The sequence below is a fragment of the Saccoglossus kowalevskii genome, chromosome 8, assembly GCF_978046115.1.
Source record: "Saccoglossus kowalevskii chromosome 8, keSacKowa6.1, whole genome shotgun sequence".
NCBI classification, from domain to species: domain Eukaryota; kingdom Metazoa; phylum Hemichordata; class Enteropneusta; family Harrimaniidae; genus Saccoglossus; species Saccoglossus kowalevskii.
Window position 1 is genome coordinate 28,296,490 of NC_140648.1, and position 19,986 is coordinate 28,316,475.

At 33.3% G+C, this 19,986-nt stretch overlaps 2 protein-coding genes and 1 long non-coding RNA gene across 3 annotated transcripts in view; all 3 read left to right on the forward strand.

Annotated features, from left to right (window-relative positions):
- LOC146739509 (uncharacterized) overlaps positions 1–19,986 on the forward strand; it is a 271,508-nt gene that overhangs the window by 116,636 nt on the left and 134,886 nt on the right. The gene's annotated exons all lie outside the window — the stretch shown is intronic.
- Positions 383–8,947, forward strand: LOC100370740 (uncharacterized). The gene is made up of 6 exons (XM_002740874.4): positions 383–688; positions 1,704–2,736; positions 4,019–4,135; positions 4,336–4,383; positions 7,443–7,619; positions 8,722–8,947. The coding sequence occupies exons 1-6, from the start codon at positions 444–446 to the stop codon at positions 8,776–8,778; spliced, it is 1,677 nt and encodes a 558-aa protein (XP_002740920.1). The 5' UTR covers positions 383–443; the 3' UTR covers positions 8,779–8,947.
- Positions 11,272–19,408, forward strand: LOC100370880 (mitochondrial dicarboxylate carrier-like). The gene is made up of 9 exons (XM_002740875.4): positions 11,272–11,447; positions 13,451–13,573; positions 15,013–15,130; positions 15,415–15,505; positions 15,622–15,665; positions 16,113–16,183; positions 17,156–17,248; positions 18,475–18,555; positions 19,006–19,408. Exons 1-9 carry the CDS (start codon positions 11,346–11,348, stop codon positions 19,228–19,230), a joined length of 948 nt encoding a protein of 315 aa, XP_002740921.1. The 5' UTR covers positions 11,272–11,345; the 3' UTR covers positions 19,231–19,408.

Consider the following 19,986-nt stretch of genomic DNA (forward strand, 5'->3'; position numbering starts at 1 on the left):
AGCCTCACAACCGGTAAAGTATTATTATTATTAATAATAATAATAATAATAATAATAATAATAATAATAATAATAATAATAATAATAATAATAATAATAATAATAATAATAATAATAATAATAATAATAAGTAAAAAAAAAACTACTAATAATCATATATCAGGAAATGATAAATTCGGGTAATATGTTGTGATATTGTGTTGGATTCAAGTATTCTCCACCGTGCCTGTTGAAAACGCCATCTACGCTATTTGCATAGACGACTTTCCCTTGACGTTTTGGGGTGTAACGTAAACTTGCACGCGTGATATTGTGCTTCTGGGTGTACCAATCGACGAAACGACATATCTTCGACTTCCGGGAAAGTCGTCTATGAAAAAGCCAAAAAAAGAAACACTTCTTGCTAAAAGAGAGGGCGCTCTATTACGGACATTCAATCCAACATGGCGCTCCCCACGTCAAGACATATCCGCGTGCGTTTAAGATTTGACGAGCCTCCGCTTGGCTACCCCAGAATGTTGTTGTATTTGGTTAACTTAGAAAACTGTCGAGTTGTTAGTGATTTAGAAAGTCAGATAAAGACACGTTTTACAATGAGCAGATACACTCACGTTCACTTGTACGTTGACGACTATTTACTGCCAGCAAATGAAAAGATAGAAATTGTACGAGACAATGATGTGATCAGGTAAGATGAAAACCGTAAATGCTTTTCATCGGGGCTAGAAAGTATTTTTATGATTCAATTGAAACCCCACTAATAGTACACGGGGACTTGCTTCATAACCATTTCAGTCAGCCATTGGCTATAACTTTCACCTTTAAACTTTAAATTAAAGAGCGGTGGTCGTCGCGCCACTCATGCGCGAGATATGGGTCTCATATAAACTAAGATGACAACTTTGACCCCTTACTACCTTCCATGTGCAAAGCAACGAGTACAAACTACCAAGATTTAATTAGGTAAGATTTAATTAGGTAATTTCTTTGTTGATCGGAAGGTATCGAAGAAGTCACTGGCGATAATTAGTGCACATCGTGTCCAGGCCAAAACTCATACTTGTGATTCAATTAGAATGGCGCACTAGATTGTGGGAAAATCAATGCTTATCAACACAATTGCGATGGCCACCACCCTTTGAGGTTGATGACGGTCACAACATGGGTTTATCAATACATTTTCATGAATGTCTTTGGAGATTGCTTATTGCTATACAAGGTCATATGTAAAAAAAGAATGAGAAATCTGACTACAATTTTGAGATAAACATGAAATTAATTTCCACGACTTGTAGGGTTAACCATGGAGCTCCATGGCTTAACACACAGTCACGCGTTATACAGAATGTATCAGTTATATATTCATTTTAGAAATGTACATGCTCGATTTACACACCTCTCACACAGTATACAAATCACAGAGGTAAATTTTTTTCAAATTCTTCAATTAATTTATTTTCATTAATATTTGACTATATTTACAATGTAAGGTTGTTAGATCAGTTTCTGCTCAACTTTGCCTGACGAATCAAGATTGACAAGGCAAATGCAGGGACGCCCACTGATTGGTGTAATTTGCAATAGTTCAGGCTATTCAACGTCTCCTAGTATCAAGCCTTGTGGGGTATAAAACATAATGTCCACCATTCTGCTATATTGAATTAAAAAATAGATAACATGTTATATTTATCTATCCTAAACAGAGTACAACAGGAATATATCTCGAAAGAATTAGTCACAAATTCAGCTAGAACAAAAAAGAAGAAGAAGAAGAGCAAACATATAAATCACGTAGAAAGCGAAGAGCTTGAATTTTTTGATTTAGAATTGCATCATGATGATTATCGCAAAGTGAAACGCAAACTGAAAAAACATAAAGCACATAAAACACATGTAGAGCAAAAAAGAAGACGATTGAACTCGACTGATGACGAACCCGGGGAAGAGAGGTCAGAGAAAAAAATCGCAAGTACAGATGAAATAATTAACAGTATTGAAGATGCTAAGAAGCATAAAGCGAACAAGAAAATGAAAAATAAGAAAAAGATTGACAGTGATAATGGTGTGTTGAGCAAATCTGAAAGTGAACGCACAAATGTTGAAAACACCGAACAACAATCAACACAAAAAATTAAAACTGTTCAAACTTCTACAGCAACCAAAAATTCTAAGTCGCCAAAGAAATTTGTGAGGGTCAAGAAAAATAATACTGCTTCTTCGAACAACCATTTAAGATTTGAATCCGCTTCTGAATCTGAATCTACATCCGGAGATCAAAATGATTCAAGCGTTGACGCTAAGCATATCAATGATGCTGTTGGTGCCGAGAAGCGAGAACCGCATTTTATATCTCTATGTAAACCCACCAAGTTGGCGCTTCAAGGTAACACAAAGACAAATACAAAGACTTCAAGTAAGAATTCTTCTGATTTGTCGGAATCAACGAGTACATCAAATGCCTGCAGTGATTCAAGCGACTCGGACTCTGATAATGAAATCGCTACGAATTCTACCTCAAGTAATTTACATAAAATTGCCCTCGAAAATGAAATCAATGGGACTGCAGATGACCGCTCACCTCAGGTGGTTCATAACGGCATACACAGTCCAATTGAACGGAGCACATCCCGTGGTAGAAAGCGACCAAACAGAAGGAGACGAACACAGCAGATGTATGAACTTGACAAAGAGGCTCAGCTCAATACAGTTTTAACAAACAGGTCTATTATAATCCAGGTTAGTCAGGTAATGGTGGGTTTATGAAGTTAAGAACTTATTGTGTCAGTTATTAACCTCTGGCATTGTCAATGAAGTAGTTATTAAAAGCCAAGAAAAAAAATTGCATGGTTTCTATAACCCAACCTACTCTATATTTTTTTGGCCAAATTTGAGAAAACATCACAAAATTGTGCCACATTTTGAATGAAAATTTACAAAAATTCAAACTTTAAACATGATTTATGAAACTCCTATCTGCAAAAACATTTCTTATGTGCAAGAAAAAAAAATCAAACACTGTTATAACCAAGAAAAAATATACTGAAAAATAATAAAAAAAATAATCCCTGTTCACCTGCTCTATTTTTGAAACGTACAGTTATCACTACTAGTGTTTCATCATAGAGGTCAAGTCATCTGCATGACATTGCAAAATTGCTGGCCCTAGTTATGGATTCGCAAGCTGCTACCAAATATTTTATAAAGCCAAAACAGCATGTTTTTAACCACTCTCCCAGGTATGGGTTGCTACAATATTGCAACATTGGTTTCATTGTCAATGACGCTAAAGTCAAATGAGTGCGACTCTTGCTTCAGATTTGCTTGAGCTTTCTAAATCTTCTGAAGAGAAGTACAGACTAAGCTGGACTATTTTGCCATGAAAAGAGGGAACTTGTGAGAAGAACAACATTCCCCAATACAAGCATTGATGATAATAGAATGTTAGCGATAATCACATTATTTGGTATATAATATGACTTTGATCCTGATTCATTCGATCATCTGATTAATAAAACAGATTTCAGGATTTGTTGCCAGACCAACTAATTTATCATTATCATCATCAGTATTCTGCATACAAGTATAATACAAAGTGATAACGCAATCTTATTTGATTATGTTGCTATAGTGTAACGGGGATTTTTTTAAACAAGGGAACAGGGGTGCAGCGCCCTCATGCCATGGCCATGCGCCCCTTACCCTGGGAAGCAGATCCATAAAATTCTTTTGGCCCCAAGGAAGCCATAGCATGCTCCATTTTAACTTAGAATTATCAAAAACTCCACACCCTGGTAGTGAGAACCCTATCTCCCCCACTTGATGGCGCCGCTGAATTGCAGTGCTCCATCTTGCAGTTTTTTTCTAGAAAAAACCCTGGTGTAACTTCTGTGGCAGCTTGACATGATAACTAACCTATCAAGATAGCTTTGACTTAAATATCTGATTCCATGAATACAGACTATGCATTATGTTCCCACATAATTTCATGTTATTCATTTACATTTATTTCATTTTACAGAATGCGCCGGATTCCTCCCCGATGACGAGTATCCAAACGCAGAAGCCAGCTAGAGACTACAATAGCTTGACACCACTCCATGGACCCCCTAGGACTGGTGATAAGATAGCTTACAAGGTTAGGCATGCCATCTGATTGGTAGAGATATTCAAGTCATTTCACAGGAAGCTAAGGGTGCCAGATAACTGGTATCTTAATGCTCTTCTTTAGGTTGCTTCAAAGTGTTCTGATAAAGAATAAGAATATGTCGTAAATTTAAATATGATAATTTTATTTGTTCCGTTGATTCTTATCGTGTTTTTTTTATATATATTTAGATTTTAGAGCTATCCTCTTCATATAATCCTGAGATTTCAGAATTCAAAGTGAGTTGATATACAATATTGTGCTTTGTAGAATTATTCATAAGATATTCATTATTAGTCTAAATATAGTTTTTCTCGTAAACTTATTTTGGGCCCTGCATCTCAAAAACAAATGAATATCATATGTGATTAAAAATGCAATATGGAAGACAATATTTTTGATTCCCATGTGCGAAGCACATAATGGGAGTTTTTGCAGCTAGTGTGTCTGTGTCTGTGTGTGTGGGTGTATGCGTGTATGTGTGTTCCACTGCTATCTCAAGAACCATACATCGGTTTTTGATGAAACTTGGTGCATAGATGCTATGGGCCAATGCGCAGATTTGATTAGGTTTTGGTAAAAATCCATGCTCGTTAATTACCTAATTTGCATGATAATTAGCTAATTTTTAGCTGTTCTATGACTGTTCCACTGATATCTAAAGAACCACTCATTGGATTTTGATGAAACTTGGTACATAGATGCTCTGAACATATGCGCAAATTTGATTAGTTTTTGGTAAAAATCCATGAATATTAATTACCTAATTTGCATGATAATTAGCTGATTTTTAGCTGTTCCATGATTGTTCCACTGATATCTAAACAACCACTCATTGGATTTTGATGAAACTTTGTACATACATGCTCTGAACTAATGCTAGGTTTTGATTAGTTTTTGGTAATAATCCGTGGATACTAATTACCTAGTTTGCATAATGATTAGTCAATTTTCGATTTTTCCACTGATATCTCAAGTACTAATCATCACATTTCAATGAAACTTGGTACATAGATGTCATATGACACTGCACAGACCTGATAGTTTTTATGGTAATATCAGTACATATTAATTACCTAATTTGCATAATTAATTAATTTTCAGCATTTGATATAAGTACTAATCATCACATTTCAATGAAACTTGGTGTATAGATGTCATATGACACTGCACAGACCTGATAGTTTTTATGGTAATATCAGTACATATTAATTACCTAATTTGCATAATTAATTAATTTTCAGCATTTGATATAAGTAGTGAGCATTACATTTCAATGAAACTTGGTACTTACATACTCAAGGACTATGCAGAGATTGATTGTTTCCGATAAATATTTGTGCATATTAATCACCTAATTTGCATAATGATTACTCAATTTTCGGTTTTTCCACTGATATCTCAAGTACTAATCATCACATTTCAATGAAACTTGGTACATAGATGTCATATGATACTGCACAGACCTGATAGTTTTTATGGTAATATCAGTACATAATAATTACCTAATTTGCATAATTAATTAATTTTCAGCATTTGATATAAGTAGTGAGTATTACATTTCAAAGAAACTTGGTACTTACATACTCAAGGACTATGCAGAGATTGATTGTTTCCGATAAATATTTGTGCATATTAATCACCTAATTTGCATAATTAGTTAATTTTCAGCTTTTCCACGGGTATCTCAAGTACTAATCATCACATTTCAATGAAACTTGGTACATAGATCCTTTAGAACTATGCAGAGACCTGATTAGTTTTAGGGCAAATAATTGTGCATATTAATTAACTAATTTGCATAATTAATTTTCAGCTTTTCTACTGATATCTAAAGTACTAATCATCACATTTCAATGAATCTAGAATTATGCAGACCCAATTAGTTTCCGGTAAATATTTGTGCATATTAATCACCTAATTTGCATAATTAACCAACTTTCACACTGATATCTCAGGTACTAAACATCACATATCAATGAATGTACATGGATGCTGTAGGACAATAGACAGACCTGGATAATTGTGGGTTAAAATCTGTACATATTAATTACCTAATTTGCATAATTAACCAATTTTAAGCTTTCACACTGATATCTAAAGTACTAATTATTCCATTTCAATGAAACTTAGTACAAAGATGCTCTAGGACAATGTACAAACCTAATTAGTTTGGGGTAAAAATCTGTTTATATTAATTCCCTAATAAGCATAATAATTCATAATTTTTTGGATCTAATCACATTTCAATTAAACTTGGATCATAGATTTTCTGTTACATTGCGCAGACCACATTAGTTTTACACTCAAATCTGTTCATATTAATTTTCTGATTTGCATAATTAGTTTTCAGCTAAGTAATTTTGAATTATATTTAATGTGTCTCCAATACTCTCAGCACATGGGAGTTCTTTCTAAGCTTTCTTTGATTTTAATATTGTTGTTGAATACAGCATCCTGAGGGTAAAATAGATGATGATTTATCGTAAACTAATAATATACCGGTAATAATATTTGTCATAATATAAAATGAAAAACACTACAACACATGTGCTGTGATTGTTATTGTATGTACCAAAACAATCAGTGCACATGCATCTAAGACAGTGTCATTTTTTTATTGAACAAATCCTCAGCTGTGTGCTACAAGTATAGAGTTTTCAGTTTAGGATAAATCATATTTCAAGTGTAACATATATCAACATACAGCATTCAACAGCAGTATTGAAAATTACTTGTTTTCATTGATTTAGCATTTTTAATGTAAATATTATGTAAATAATACCTGCACATTCTCATTCAAAAGTTGGTTAAAGGGGCATCTCCATTCAAGCCTAATCTCACAACAAATCTGCTTTCAGGATTAAAATTACGATGGATAACAAAAAATACATTAACATTGTAAACAACCTGAACAATAGTGTCCCATGATTCTTTGGTGCGATCCCTAAGTTTGGCAGGTTCCCCCTTTAAGTCTCCCTGATGTGTTTAAAGGATTCGTGTTTTTGTTCATATGTGCATAGACAGGGTTCTATAGAAATTATGGACAATTACTTTACTCTATTCATAATCCACGCACTTAGGTAAACAACAGAGGTGTGTTTAACGTCAAAATAAGTTGTTTTAATGATCCAATAAATAAATTTTGTGATTAAATATGAAATTTTTTGTTTATGTGCACATATGTGTGTTTTTATATAGTATTATGCCTTGGAACTTAATGCTAAGCTGAGGTATTGGCCTAATATATTCATGTACTGTGATAATAGTTTTAAAATTTCATTTCATTCACTTTTAGGAAGGTTTGGTTACCTTATATGATCCTGTGTTGCAGAGTTTAGAAATTGACCTGACCTATGACCCATCAAGCGTTTCTAAGAAAAGAGCGGGTAAATTTGACTTGGTCTATGATGATCATGACGACGACGATGACCTCAGTATGAATGCTTTTGATGTGAATGAAGATAGCGGCAAGGTAAATTTGAAATGACTCTTTCAGTACATACAAAATGTTGTTGACTGTTCTCACAGTTTTAAGCAAACTGTGTTTTCGTTTGTTGATAGGTGATTTTTGTTTAATGCGAGATCTTGCATGAATGGCACGGACAAAACATCTGACACAGAAATCATATGATTTGATTTTGAACTTTTCTTTTATACATGTATCTCAATGTCAAAATGCTGATCTCTTAGATGGGAGTATGGCATTGAGATTTCTTTACTTCCTTTAAATTGACTACTATCAAATGAGTAAAGCACATTATTAAGTGTGAAAATACCTCAGAAAATTGTACAAACAAGTAAACACATAGTATAGCGACAGTTGTATTTATAATACAGTCGAACCTTTGTTAGTGCCCACCTGTAAATAAAGACCACCTGTCTAATGTGACCACTTTTAGTCCCAAGGCATAACTTATTAGCAACCAGTGTACAAAGAACACCTGTCTTATCTGACAACCATTTCAGAAATATTTTTGAAGGTTTGCCTTTCCTCAGAGACCAATAATCAAATTGTCATTCAGTTTATAAAACAGTTTTGAATTTTTTCAAGTCTAACTTATTTCATTTTGATTAACTCAAATTGATGTATTTTTGTTGCGACAGTACCATTACATTTTTCTCTAGGGAAATATATGACTTGGTGACCCATAAAACAAATAATCCAACCTCCACATAAAGACTACCTGTCGAAGAGACAATTTTAATAAATTCACCTGGGAGGTCGCTATACACGGTTTGACTGTAATAATATGTGAAGGGTTTTACAACAAATCTTCTGACATTCAATGTGAGTTAATGCAGTTGAAGTTCAAAGAACATTATCATCTAATACATGTACAAGTATGTTGTTCACATGTGATCCATTTCAAGGCTGAACAACGTATGATTACAACGTTTCTAAATTAGTAAGATTTTGTCGCCATGACAAATGCTATTGCAATGATTTCTGTGACAAGAAAGTTTGTAGATTAAATACAACCTTCTTGATTTCATGGATAAATGATATGAGGCAGGAATATTTAAAAAATATATTTGGGTTTTTGCTTACATTATATTTTATTTTTGCATTGCAGGTATCAGTGACGTGGACATCTTTGATAGAACCCAAATTAATGCCAGCTACCCCATGATAATATGAGTAGGAAAAGAATTGTTATAAATCATGTTGATAATTTTGTTTGTAACAAAACAGTTTCACTGCTTTTATGCATTGAAATGTTAGCCTTGGCTACTTTTAATTTTCTGAAAGATGTCGATCATGTAAGATAAATTTTATTTGAATAAAAAATCTAAATGAGATTTTGAATGTTTGCTCATTTTCTTTCACTGGAACATGTTTCTGGTGTTTTGTGGGAAACTGGTTGATCTAATAGTCGTGTTCATGACAAACTACACCAAGTATGGGCTAAGATTTAAGCTGATCTCAAATTTTCACTTATCGTCTAGACTCAATTGCCTGCACGCACAGGAAGAAACAGTGGTTAGCATGGACTAACGAGAATATATATTTTCAGTTCTTTTAATTATGATTACTCAGTACAGTAACTAGGACGGTACTGGTATACATGTTGCTTCTACGGTTATACAACAATATCAAAGCAAATTCAGCAAGTGCACAATAACAGGAAGTACCGCGATAGTACTCATCGTGAGGTCATTTTTTTCTTGAGAACAATGTCCCCACATGTGCTCGTGTTGATTGTCATGGCAGCAATGGCATATCGAAATGAATACCAGTAGTAATGAATATATTAGTAAATCTTCAAATTGTACATTGGATATAATGGCGTTTTTTGGTGCTTAGCCTGAATTAAGTGTTCAAGCACACTTCACTCGTGCTAAGGGTCTTAAAATAAGGATCATATTTAATCCCTGTTTAGCGTCTCATAGTCCATGTTCGCTCACATTTTTTTAGCCTGTGCTAAGGAGCTGTGCATGAACGCAAATAATAAGTACTAAATAAGTACATGTTGACACTGGTGTTGATGCAAGTATTGTTTCCTTATTTTGGCATCAATATGCTGATGCTGACCTTGGAGTTGAATGGGCACTCATCTTCAAGGCAATGTTTTATTCTCTAGAATAAAAGCAATGTTATGGGGAAGGTTGTATTAAATCAAAGCGATGAAGTTCTATCCCGGAACAAGGCATGTATGTACCCAAGCACACCTAACTTATCAGTTATTTTATGTTGATGCGAATTTTATGCAAATTATATGCATAACTAGTACAGGATGCTGCAATATACAATACAACTGTATGTATTAAAACCAAAACTGGATAAAAAGGTTAAAAATAATGGAACTTTGTTTTAAACGTGTCCACATTATTGTATTTTGCTTTTAATGTTGCATAATCACATGATGATGTAATTATGCGATGTATGTATGAGGTCTAATTGTCATCCACAAATGCTACAGACTCAGATGTAAAAAATATTACAAAAAATTGTTTTAACAATTGTACTTTTGTTTTGATTTTGAGGATCCACAATAAAAAATCAGCCCTTCCCCAATAATAATCCATTTTAATTTAGCAGTGCATGTACTTAATCGACCAAAGTGTGTCTGCGGTCAAAAGAAGTTGTATTTTAATCCGGGGGTACTCCAAGTCAGACCTGGCATCCATGCTGAAGTATAGCTTTTCAAAAATACTTCTAAACACGTATTTATTTTTGTGAAATTATGTCCCTTTTCAAGTGCGGAAACTTAAAACAGATACCATACAAACATACTAAAATCATACTGTTTCCAAGTTGAGGAAACATGATGAATTCATGAGATTCCTTTGTTCACACTTTATTGATATATTTTAAAATGTTTGACCTTAAACACTAAATAACACCCCTTTTAAGCGTTTTTTTTTTTTTTTTTTACTTCAGCTTGCGTACCATATTTTATTCAAAGATAGGGATAGTTTACTATAATAGGGTGTGTCTACATCGCGCGTTAAAATTTGCATATAACATTAGCGGGTAACAAAGATTGTGATAAAGAAAAAAGTGGTATAAACAAAGATCAGTGATTACTTGAAATCGATACCAGGAAGGGGGGGGGAGAAAAGTTATATAACGTTTTATTATTTAATAATTTATTAAAATACATAAGTTTTTCTAACTCCCTGTGGTTTATGTTACCTTGTTAGAGACAATTAAGCTTATAATGGAGCAAATATGGGCTATGCAATTGTGATACCAAGGCAACTATCCAAATAAATTATTAGTTCATGGTATCATTGTATCGTGTTAGACGTACGTGCAGCAGCAAAAGCGCCCTCAACGATATCGATGAAATACACCACTTCCCTTTCAGACAACTATTACATGTAATCGTCTGAGCCGCATTTTACATACTGATCGGTTGTCCACTTCCGGTATTCAAATTTACGTTGATCAAGTTTGTAACTTGACAATAATAAAGAAATTAAATGTATTTCTTCATTTTTTATAAACTCGTTAGTAATTTGACGTCCACAAGTACATTCACCCTGGTACTGTTACAACGTGACGACACATCCTTTCATCGATCGACCTATCGCAACGTAACATTGTGGGGGCTTGGCACGCAATTTAAATACAAAAGATCACGTGACGACGAAATTCATTCTGATTGGTAAACACAGCCGGCTTATTACCGAGTCGGCAAACGTGTATAATCGACGGCTACCGGCGTACGTAGAATTTACTGATCGCAACGCAATGGCGGAAACACAAGAAAAAGCACTCGTTGCGAGATGGTATTTCGGTGGTTTGGGAGCGGCAGGAGCCGCATGTTGTACTCACCCCCTCGATCTACTGAAAGTAAGTTTCTCTTTAATGTATTGATTCTAACTGTACACCCGTTACGGGCTATCAGATGTACGCGTACATCCAGTGTACGTGCCGACCTCGACACGGTCAAGCTAAGGTCACGAAATATTATCGATAGTACAACACTGATTGATGTAGTACGATAGGACATGTTTGACAACGGTGCCCGGATAGTGGGGCGAACAAATTCCACACTCATAAAGGAAAGAAAAAAATTATTCGTAATATATTATATCTCGGCGTATATTATAAAGACATAGGTGATGACGTATTAAAATGTCAAGGACGGTTTAGTGTAACGTACATCTTATATAAACGTGAAAAATAAAAAAAAACAATTATCAGTGTACTATATTTAAACATTTATAAATAGTACGACATGGACAGCTTTCTAGAACGCCGACGTTAATTTTTCAGGTAAATGTAGGATGGCATATTTAGGGTTATACCACAGTCCCTTTGGATATAGGGACTGTGGTTATACATACGTTTTTCTTTGTGTGTGTTTTTCAACGTCCATGGTTTTTCCCTCTATTTTAACTACCACGATTGTATTACTAATTGATATTACGAACAGAACTGCTATCAATGACAGCGATGAGTAGACAGTATATTATGTAAAACATCCCTCTTTCTCTACAGTTATGAAAAGCATAGCATAAGACAATTTTATTTTTTTCCCCGCAAGTTTTTTTAACTCTCTTAGTGTTAACGGACCAGTTGACCATGACCCTTGGGAAGGGGTTTTAAGGAAACAAACCTATGGGGACTGGGCTAATGCACCAAAAAATTATATAAATCTCGCGCACATGCGATAGATTAAAGCATATCAATTGTCTGGCAACCCTTTGGTTTATTGATCATAGATGACGTCCTGTCAACAAAATATGTCATATCATAGAACTTCATAGTTATATGATACACATACCACAGTGTTGTACACATTTCCACATGTATGTGGGTTTTGCTTATGATTACAGTCAAACTGATATTCAAGTTGTTCAATAAGTTGTTTTATGGATGAAAATTTTTAAAATAGTTAAAACGCCACAAATATGTATTTTTTTGTGTTATAATATTTGACTTTACTGTGTATTATATATGTTCCAAATAAAACATCCTATTCTATCAGAGGTTTAGTTAGCCTAAAATGGAACAGAAACAAATCTTTAAATGGGCATAAATTGTTCATGAATTAAATGTTCCAACCCCTATTACTTTATTCAGATTCAGTTCCTACCATCTTGTTACCAGGCAAGTAGGTTATTGGTTCCACCCTTGACCTCTTGTTTGACCTCCATTGTGTCCAGGTGATTACAATAACCTGTCTTTTTTTTGGAACAGTGCCATCTATACCCCCCTTCAACACTGGTTTGAATTATTCAATAATATATTAGAAAACTAGTGTAGGTATAGCAATACACTGATAAAAAAAACAGTGTCAAGTTATGTTGTTTCCATGGCAACCATACTTATAAACTTCAGATCAAGTGAAAATCTTTGATACATTAAGATTTAAATAACCTATTGACATGTATATGCAAATTACCACAGAATAATGCAAATAACTTTTAAAATATTTAAATAATAATCATTGATATTTGGGGGTGGGTCAGAATCGACCCCAGCTAATACAAAAATGGTGCCCATTCATAAAACAAATTACACAAGAATATTTTTTTGTTATATAGAAGATTTGAAAAGAATCTCCTGTAGAGTTCCCCCCAAAAATGTAAAGACTGTTGCATAATTTAACCTTTTGAAATTCCAAAAGCTCCAGACACATACTGTGTTATATTATTAGCAATTGAGTGTACATGTTATTGTAGAGGCCAAGGGTGACCAGGGATAATAATTTGACCTTTCTCAATTACAAACGCTCAATGGCATTTAATACTAAAAGAGTGAAACAAATATCCTGAACAAAAAGAGATATATAATTTACTAAACTGTAAATAACCCGATTTTTTTTTTTATTTATCTCATTTATGTAGGTTCATCTACAGACAGCGCAAACAACGGGTAGAACGAGTGCTACTAAATTGGCCGTTAAAATTGTACGAACGCAAGGTGTAAGAGCCCTATATAATGGAATCAGTGCCTCAATCGGTAGACAGGTGAGTGGAATGAACTCCTAAAGGTCAGAGATCATTATCGTACCTTGTTCTTGCGTCATGTTCTTATATAAACCACTTCGATTACTGGTATCATTCACACTCTGTTTTGAAATCAACTATTGTCAAAGGATTGTGGATTTCAAGTGGTCTATACATTGTAATGGAATCGTATAAACAGAATCTCTGAATCAAAGCTCGGTATTGTGAGTTTACTCATTGTCTTCAAATGCTGCTTTATAGGTTACCTATTTGTTATGTGACACCAACAAATGGTGAATTGCAAATGACTGCGAATGAATAAAAACTCTGTTGATATCCAACAAATGCTGTAACCCATAGCAACAATTGTTTTTTGTTATATAACTTGCATTTGAACTGCCAATACACAGCAAGAAAGGTATTTTCTGTCTGTATTGTAAAGTATTCAACTCTAAATATAACTGGTGTAATTTTTCAATTGATGCTGAGTGTTTCCATGGTAACTTGAATACCCTGTGACTATTTGCGTTACTGATAGACAAAATACATTTATTCTTTATGTAATGTTCATTTTGCCAACTGTGAATTGAGCTGGATTTATTTTCAGTTTTTAACTTTGGCTGATTTTTCATTAAACTAACTAAATAGCAACTATTTATTATCTTTCAGTATTTCTCATTTTAACCTATTCAGCTAAAATAATTTCTACATGCCATATCCCCACGACAACAATGTAAAAACTTGAAAAGCTGGGCTATATCAAATGTTTAGTTATTCAATTTGATTATTTAAACAGCACTAACACATATATTGAAGGTCTCTGATTCAACTAGGCTGACATATCATGTGCATGAAGTTGGAAAAAGATTCACATCAGATTCACATTTGATCATATCTGTATCACATTCAATTTCAATATCAGAACTTTGGAAAAATAACTGCACAGTATTATAATTAATATTTTGATTAAGATTTTGATTCAAAATGATACAAGCTACTAAGAAATTAAACAACATCTGGATCAGTGTTACATGAGCTGAAATAAAATGTTATGGTTGCTTAACATTTACTTGTGTTTAAAGATCTAATCTGTGTTCACTGTCAGAACAGAAATTTATCTACTGGTAGTTTATTAAGTATCAAGGTTTGCATTTTGTTTTTCAAATGTTACCTAGATCATGTATGAGTAGTATCTTATTGTTTTATAAAACTGTATTTGAGGGATATTTTTCTAAATTGAATATTTTGAATTTTGAGTGAGTCCCTGAATTTCATAATCATCTTTTAGTGGAGTATTTTGCCAAATTACTAGTATCAACATAAATAAAAATGAAAAATGACATTATTGGACCATTTTTTGAGCAACTCTGAAAACAGAAATAAATATTCATTTGCTTAATATATGCACAAACTAAGCATCATCATCATACTTAATTGTTATCGTTGTTTTTGTATTCTAGTTAACTTATTCTATGACAAGGTTTGCAATTTACGAGACGTTACGAACACATTTAACTGGTGGTGATCCAAAAGCTCCGCTACCTTTTTATCAGAAAATCCTCACAGCCGGTATTGGCGGTAAGTGTCACTTTATTTTGTGACGGCGTCACGTTATTTAGAAAATAAAATAAACAAACACCATACTTAGCTTAAATAAATTATTTCTGGTTCTGAATGGTGCAACAAAATAATAAATAACTTTATTTTATAAAGGTAAAATTTAACTATGACCTTATATGGGCCCATGTTTCCTATAAGCTAAGTTACCTACACTGCATAGCACATTATTTTACCTTTTTGTATTACCCGGTAAAAATGTATCACTATAAATGTACTATATATATATCTGTTTTTGAATATAGGTGCTTGCGGAGGGTTTGTGGGAACTCCAGCTGATATGATCAATGTCAGAATGCAAAACGACATAAAACTTTCAGCAGAAAATAGAAGGAAGTAAGAAACATACCAACATTTTTACTTTTAAGTCTTTTAAGTCTTTTTATATATATATATATATATATTTTTATATATTAATAATCAACTGTTATCCCCTTGTATTTATTTTCTAGTTATAAACATGTTTTTGATGGAGCATGGAGAGTTTATAAAGACGGTACGTAATAGGTCAACTGTAGAGGGTGGTAGGTCAACTGTAGAGGGCAGTATTTATTCTGTAGTAGTTTAATACGAAAGATTCAACTATATAATGAAGATCTTCATATACATTCATGTTGCAGAGAATGTTTTCATAACCTTTTCACTATCAATTCCCTCTTTACATCTCTAATTTACAAAATAGTTCTGTTTGTAGTCTGTAATTTGCTTCAGAAGGCTGGGACAAAAATAGCCAAACTTTTTGAGTAAAAACTGAAAATTGTCTAAAATTTTGTCTGTTGGATCCAAAATTAGTGTTCGTTTCCAGAAATATTGAAGAATATAAGAAAAAAGTACAGAAACATTTAGCTGAGAAAGTCTGGTGGTGAAGAGGTTAACAATTCAGTCATAAAACTGTAACCCATCTTGGATTCTAAAATTTACTAATTCTTGTTTTGTGTTTCAGAGGGTTTTCTAAAACTGTTCAGAGGTGCTGAAGTGGCTACTTTCAGGGCTATACTTATGACCATTGGACAGGTATATTATGATGTTACTTTATTAATAGATGAATAATAAAACTAATAAGTTTTTCAATATACAGTTGTTGCTCTATTAGTAGCCCAAATGCTTACTTGAATTACAGAATTGTTTTATTTCAATTTTGGCAAAATAAGTAATGTTCAGAATACAATAAATGTGAAATTTGGTTTATGTGTACTAATTTTGAAGATGTGCTTCTAATAGAGCAAATACTGTATCAGTATCACATATGTTGTTAATCTGATTGATTATTATATATATTTTTATCATATATTTCTGTAGATAAATATCTACATGTGAAATATATGGCATTTTCTTTTACTGCATAGTGTCAGATAAATCTTGGGAAAAAAAAACAACAACAATAGCTACAGGTACGGTTACACTAGCATATTCTCATATGTCATTCAATGTCACAGGTCATTTGATCTTGTTGACCCCGTCAGAACCTAGGGGCTGGCTTTGACTTTGATCAGAAGAGACTACAAGTGTGTAACCTTGAATGACAATGTGTGAAAATTGCCCAGCTCAAATGATGACCTTTTGTAGTGAAATTGATTCATGCTTGACCAAATCCTCATTTTAAGCTTAATTGGAACTCTGTGAAAGCAAACTTTTGTCAGTTGTAAAAAAGCACAAAAAAACCAGAGCATTAAGTAGTCGATATTTTGGGTGGTAATTTGGGGAATCCAGTAGTGTAAAACATGCACATTGCTGACTCGCATGTTATTTCTGACACAAGATGTTTTTATCATTTTTAACTACTTCGGGAGAATTATACTCAATTTTAACATATAGTATCTGAAACAAATTAAATATATAAATTTGCATCTAAATTGTGGAGATATCTGATGTAATTTATAGAAAAATTCTAGCACCATGAATTTATCAATATTGCATTAACTAGTGCATTCTAAACATTACGTATGTGAGTGTATCAATAAATATCTCCATATACTTCTATTTCAGATTGCATTTTATGACCAAACAAAACAGCTGCTTGTCTCAAACGGGGTTCTCAATGACAACATGGTTGGACATTTTACCTGCAGTACAATTGCGGTGAGTCTTAAAATATTTCATAATGTTTAAAAACTTTAACCATAACAAAGCACAGACTGTATATATTTTTTTTAAAAACTGACCAAAGAATTTTTATTTCCTCAGTATTGTTCAAACTGGACAGGGGATAATACAAACATACACACAGCAAATATAATCTCCTTGTTAAACATTTACTACGTTCACGTTACTGGATCTCGACACGTGCCGAAATTTTTAATCCGTTGTGTTTGCAGAGGGATTACAGCAGTTGCGTTCACCTTATTCGGGACCCACTTAGGACTGACTCGGCTCGTGCCGAAATCACACCCTCATTCGTTGATCTGTTGGCCCAAACGATACGCATATGATGATAATAATAATTGTTATACTTAAATTATATCCATTTGTTGCTATGGTGTTTATTATGAGCCATCGTGCATATGAACAGCAAAGAATATTCGAAACACAATTATTTTTTTCACATCAATGTAGTATTGCAAGAAAATAGAGGTTGCAGCAGCACATAAATATGCATCGCTGACGACGGTTTGCATTCATTACTACACATCCAATCATATACTAGTATATCTTAATTTTCAACTTATGTTTTTCTTAAATTTACCACCGAGGGCGTGATTTTGGCTCGTGCCGAGCGTTCAAGCAGCAAATCTCGGCACGTACCAAGCATCTATCGGGATTGAGATCAAGTTCTTTTCGGCACGTGCCGACTCGGTCCAGATCGTTCACACACAAGTTTTGGCACGTGCTGACTCGATCCCGAGTCTCGGCACGTGCCGAGATCTCTAACGTGAACGCCACTATTCACTTCTTTCCCTCCCTTCATAAACAAAAAAAAAGTATAAAATACATAACAAACTATATAAAACAACTTTTTTAAATTCGAATTTCAGTTTAAATCACCTTTGACCTTCTTCCTAAATTGTTTTGATTATCCAGTCCATAAACATTCTCAGAAATCTATTCAATAAAGATGACCTAATATTTATATTTCAATTTTTTCATTCTTTCCATATTCATGTAAAAATTTACAAACTGTCATCATTTTAACATTTAAGATGCTATTTAAACATGCTCAATAACACTGACTTGCTCATTCGTATTATCGCTTTAACTTTGATATTATAGCTTTTTATTTTTGCAGTCTTGATTATATTATTCTTTTTCAATTGTGAGTTTTCCATTGTATTTCATATGTTAATTGTTCTAATTAATTGCATTTGCAGGGCACGCTAGCAACGGCCATAACGCAACCATTTGATGTAATAAAAACTAGACTAATGAATGCAAAGCCTGGTGAATTCAGGGTGAGTATTATTGGTAGGCAGAGTTAATGTACAAAAGTGTCAGCATTATAGTTATCTATATTTCATAAATTTGTTTATTATAAATCTATTTTTTGAGAAAACTGCTATATAATGGCATTTTTTCATAGAGACCACAAAGAAAACATTTGTTATCATGACAACATACATGTATGTTGCTGAAAAAGACATATGAACATTTCAGCATACACCTTTTTTTTTTAATTTGTATGAAACATGCACGTTTTGGCCATTCTGTGTAATTTTTGAACGTCTGTTATCAGTTAACTCATCATCGTCTACTTAGGCATGTATCTAATGAATGCTTTTCGGTTTCATTTAGTGTACGAACCTTAGAGACTGAACTCAACTAAATCCTGACAGTTACAATTTAACCAAGTCTTCCATTCAGTTCTCTGTTAACATAAACTACTATATTGTTTTCTCTTACAGAGCATTGGACATTGCATTATGGTCACAGCGAAACTTGGGCCGATGGCTTTCTACAAAGGATTCGTACCAGCATTTGTACGACTGGCACCTCACACAATCCTGACATTTATGTTCTATGAACAGCTTAGAAAGAACTTCGGTTACATCCCCATAGTTCAGAAAAAAGAAATTGTAGTGGAAAAAGAAGAAACTATACCGGTAGTCGAGAAAAAAGAAACTGATTAAAATTGACCACAAGAAAATTGGAATTTTTTAATAGTAATAATTAATTGCTGTTTTTTTATTTTAGTATCGCAAAAAAATAGAATATTTACGCATGTTTGATATGTTTAAAAAGAAAGCTTATTTTAGTATTTGTTTGAGTAGTAAAGATTCCCCATCACAGCAAGGACTTTTTTTTAAAGCTGTGTTATTGTCCTTCAGTACTAAGTGCTACTTTCCGAGGTGGGAAAAAATTTCATATTTTATAAACTGTGTCTTTTCATTAGGCAAATGTCATCTCTTCACTTAAGATTCAATCGCTTCCCCATAAAAGAAAGATTACAAGTTTGATTTTTGCATGCAGTAATTACCCCCTCCTCTTATAATTGCTGTGTGTATGTTTTGATTATCCATCATCCCTCACTAATTTAAATACTGTTATAAATTATAGATTTTGGTGAAACCAAGATAAATAAGCTAAAATTGCATTTCACTAAATTTACTGTAAACTTTATTTTTATTCATAAGATGCATTTTTTTGTCAAATTTTGTAGCACTGAAAACTTTATTGCGATTCTTCTAAAAAATGTTGGCAAAATAACACTTTGTGAAATAACAGCAAAACTTAAGTAAGCAGTTTACAGTACTTTTAAGTGTTTTGCAGTGAGCATGTTGAGGGGGTACTTCAATTGAGCTACATTGAAAGGTACTAACTTACAGAAATAGATTATGCAGGGTTTTGTATTATTGTCACTTTAAAGTGTGGATTTCAATTGTCTA